Source organism: Engystomops pustulosus, chromosome 1 (assembly GCF_040894005.1).
Source record: "Engystomops pustulosus chromosome 1, aEngPut4.maternal, whole genome shotgun sequence".
NCBI classification, from domain to species: Eukaryota; Metazoa; Chordata; class Amphibia; order Anura; family Leptodactylidae; genus Engystomops; species Engystomops pustulosus.
The window spans coordinates 283,899,750-283,902,210 of NC_092411.1; the positions used below are offsets into that span (position 1 = coordinate 283,899,750).

Here is a 2,461-nt window from a genome sequence, read left to right on the forward strand (position 1 = left end):
CACCTGTATATTAGGAGGATGCAGCATGTCAGCAGATGCAGCACACACACTAGCCATGCTTTACTATACATTACACACAGACATGAGCAGGTGGAGGAGAGGGGAGGGGTAACAGGAGTGACATCACTGCCTCTGACCATGTGACCAGCCTCATTTACATGATAAAAAATAGATGATTTTACAATGAATAATGTATGAAATAACTAGATAAAGGCTGGGATGGATCCTTGTGAGCTGCTCCAACAGGTAGAGGTGACAGGACTAGTGGCAGAGACCTGATGACAGGTGTCCTTTAATTACTCCTTTATAAAGGTTTTCTCTTAATTGTCTATCATTTCTATTTGTTGTCTGTTTCATATGTTCAACAGCAAAATTAATGGATTTCAAAGAAAACTTTTGCCATATACTCGAAAACTAATGAAGTTTTTATTTTCAGACAGTGAAAATTGCCAGAGATGTCCTAAGCATGAATGGCCGAATGAGGGAAAAAACACATGTGTAGTGAGAAATTCAGAGTTTTTATCATATGAGACTGATGTTCTTGCTTTGGTCTTCTCCACCATCTCAATACTATTATCTCTTATAACTGTATTTATAATTGGAATATTAACTTTATTCTGGAAATCTCCCATTGTCCGAGCCAATAACCGGACCCTCAGCTTCATCCTCCTGAGCTCTCTCATGTTCAGCTTACTCTGTGTGTTTCTATTCATCGGTCGTCCAGTGGATATAACCTGTATGCTACGACAAACCTTTATTGGAATCTTTTTCACAGTTGTTGTGTCTTCTGTCCTGGCCAAGACCATGATAGTCTGCATCGCATTCAAGGCCACCAGACCGAACAACCCCTGGAGAAAGTGTGTGGGGGTGAAGCTTCCTTACTCAGTAGTGTTGGTCTGTTCATCTATTCAGATTGTTAATGCAGTCATCTGGTTGTTAGTGGCTCCTCCATATCAGGAGAATAACCTGGATTATCCTGGGAAAATCCTCATCCAGTGTAATGAAGGTTATGTCTTGTACTTTTACCTCATGTTGGGTTATATGGGGTTTCTGGCGGCTTTGAGTTTTGTTCTGGCTTTTATGGTGAGGACATTACCTGATATCTATAATGAGGCCAAGTACATCACCTTCAGCATGCTGGTGTTCAGCAGTGTCTGGATCTGTGCCATCCCGGCCTATCTGAGTAGTACAGGAAAACACATGGTCATCGTAGAGATATTTGCCATATTGTCTTCAGGAGGTGGAATACTGAGCTGCATGTTTTTACCCAAATGTTACAGAATCGTACAGCCACTGATAAATGCTTAAGGGAACAGTAAAGAACAATTCTTACAGAAACGTGTTATATTAATCACTGCTATAGCTGAAGTTCAATGATATTCTTCATTCACTACCCAAAGTTTTGAACCATTGTTCTAAAAATTTTAATTTTTTAGGTAAATTTATATTGTCCAAGAAATTCACTTGAGATTCGCTGGCGGGATTTCTGGGGCCAAATCTCTAATAACTGGACTGAGCTCAAGCATGTCCATTCAGTGCAGTTATTAGAGGCTTGGTCTGCGAAGTCTCGTTAGTAAATCCTGATGGAATTTCTTGCAATGAACTCGCTCTTGGGCAACAGACCTCAAATTGCTATGAAATGTGTTACCAAATTAAGAAGAATTCTGACCAACAATGATATTTACCATTAGAATGTCTATGATTACTGATAACCTTATCCAAGAACCCGTAGTAGCAGATATCCCTGCAATCACATGTAATGATTCTATTGACCAGAGAATTCCAAGGTCACTTTGCACATTGCAGCTGTAATTACTCAGAATATTTTCAGCAATTCCATTATTCCATCAATACATTGACTTACATGTAGCAGCAGCATGTAGATGAATAATTTATGTGTCTGCCAAAGGCTTCAGGAATCTCACAGACCATAACATAAAACCCACTTTACAACTTTTGGTCCAAACTATTCATATAACTGTGCTATACAATATCAGAAAGGATAATATATACTGTACAACGCTGATGAACTCAAATATAAAAAAATATTTAAAAAATAAAAAAATTTACACCTTTGCATTCTAGTATTTCTAAATATAATGTTTCGCAACTTGAGCTCTGTTGAACACTATAGACTACAGGTCATAAAGTTCTGCATTAGTTGTTGTACCCTGACAGTGGTGAATGATTTCTGAAGAACTTTCACACTGGCAAATCTTTTTCTTCAGCCAATATGATCACTTTAACTCAGGTCCACCAGGCACCAGGTCCACGACAGCTCCATTCAAGTTCTTCATGAATCTGGTGTCCCCAGCATTGCTCTGGCAGAGTGCACCCACTTATTAGGAGCACTTTTTAGCGCTCAGCTGAGCTGATGCAAGTTAAGATCGGAATTGGAGCTGGAGCAGCATCAGTATACACCAGGTGTCAGCTGTAACTAACAGCTGACACCCCAGTGTAA

At 39.5% G+C, this 2,461-nt stretch overlaps 1 protein-coding gene across 1 annotated transcript; it reads left to right on the top strand.

The window, feature by feature from the left end:
* The first annotated feature begins 417 nt into the window (after positions 1–417).
* Positions 418–1,308, top strand: LOC140126964 (vomeronasal type-2 receptor 26-like). The gene has a single exon (XM_072147093.1). It carries the CDS (start codon positions 418–420, stop codon positions 1,306–1,308), a length of 891 nt encoding a protein of 296 aa, XP_072003194.1.
* The last annotated feature ends 1,153 nt before the right edge of the window (positions 1,309–2,461 follow it).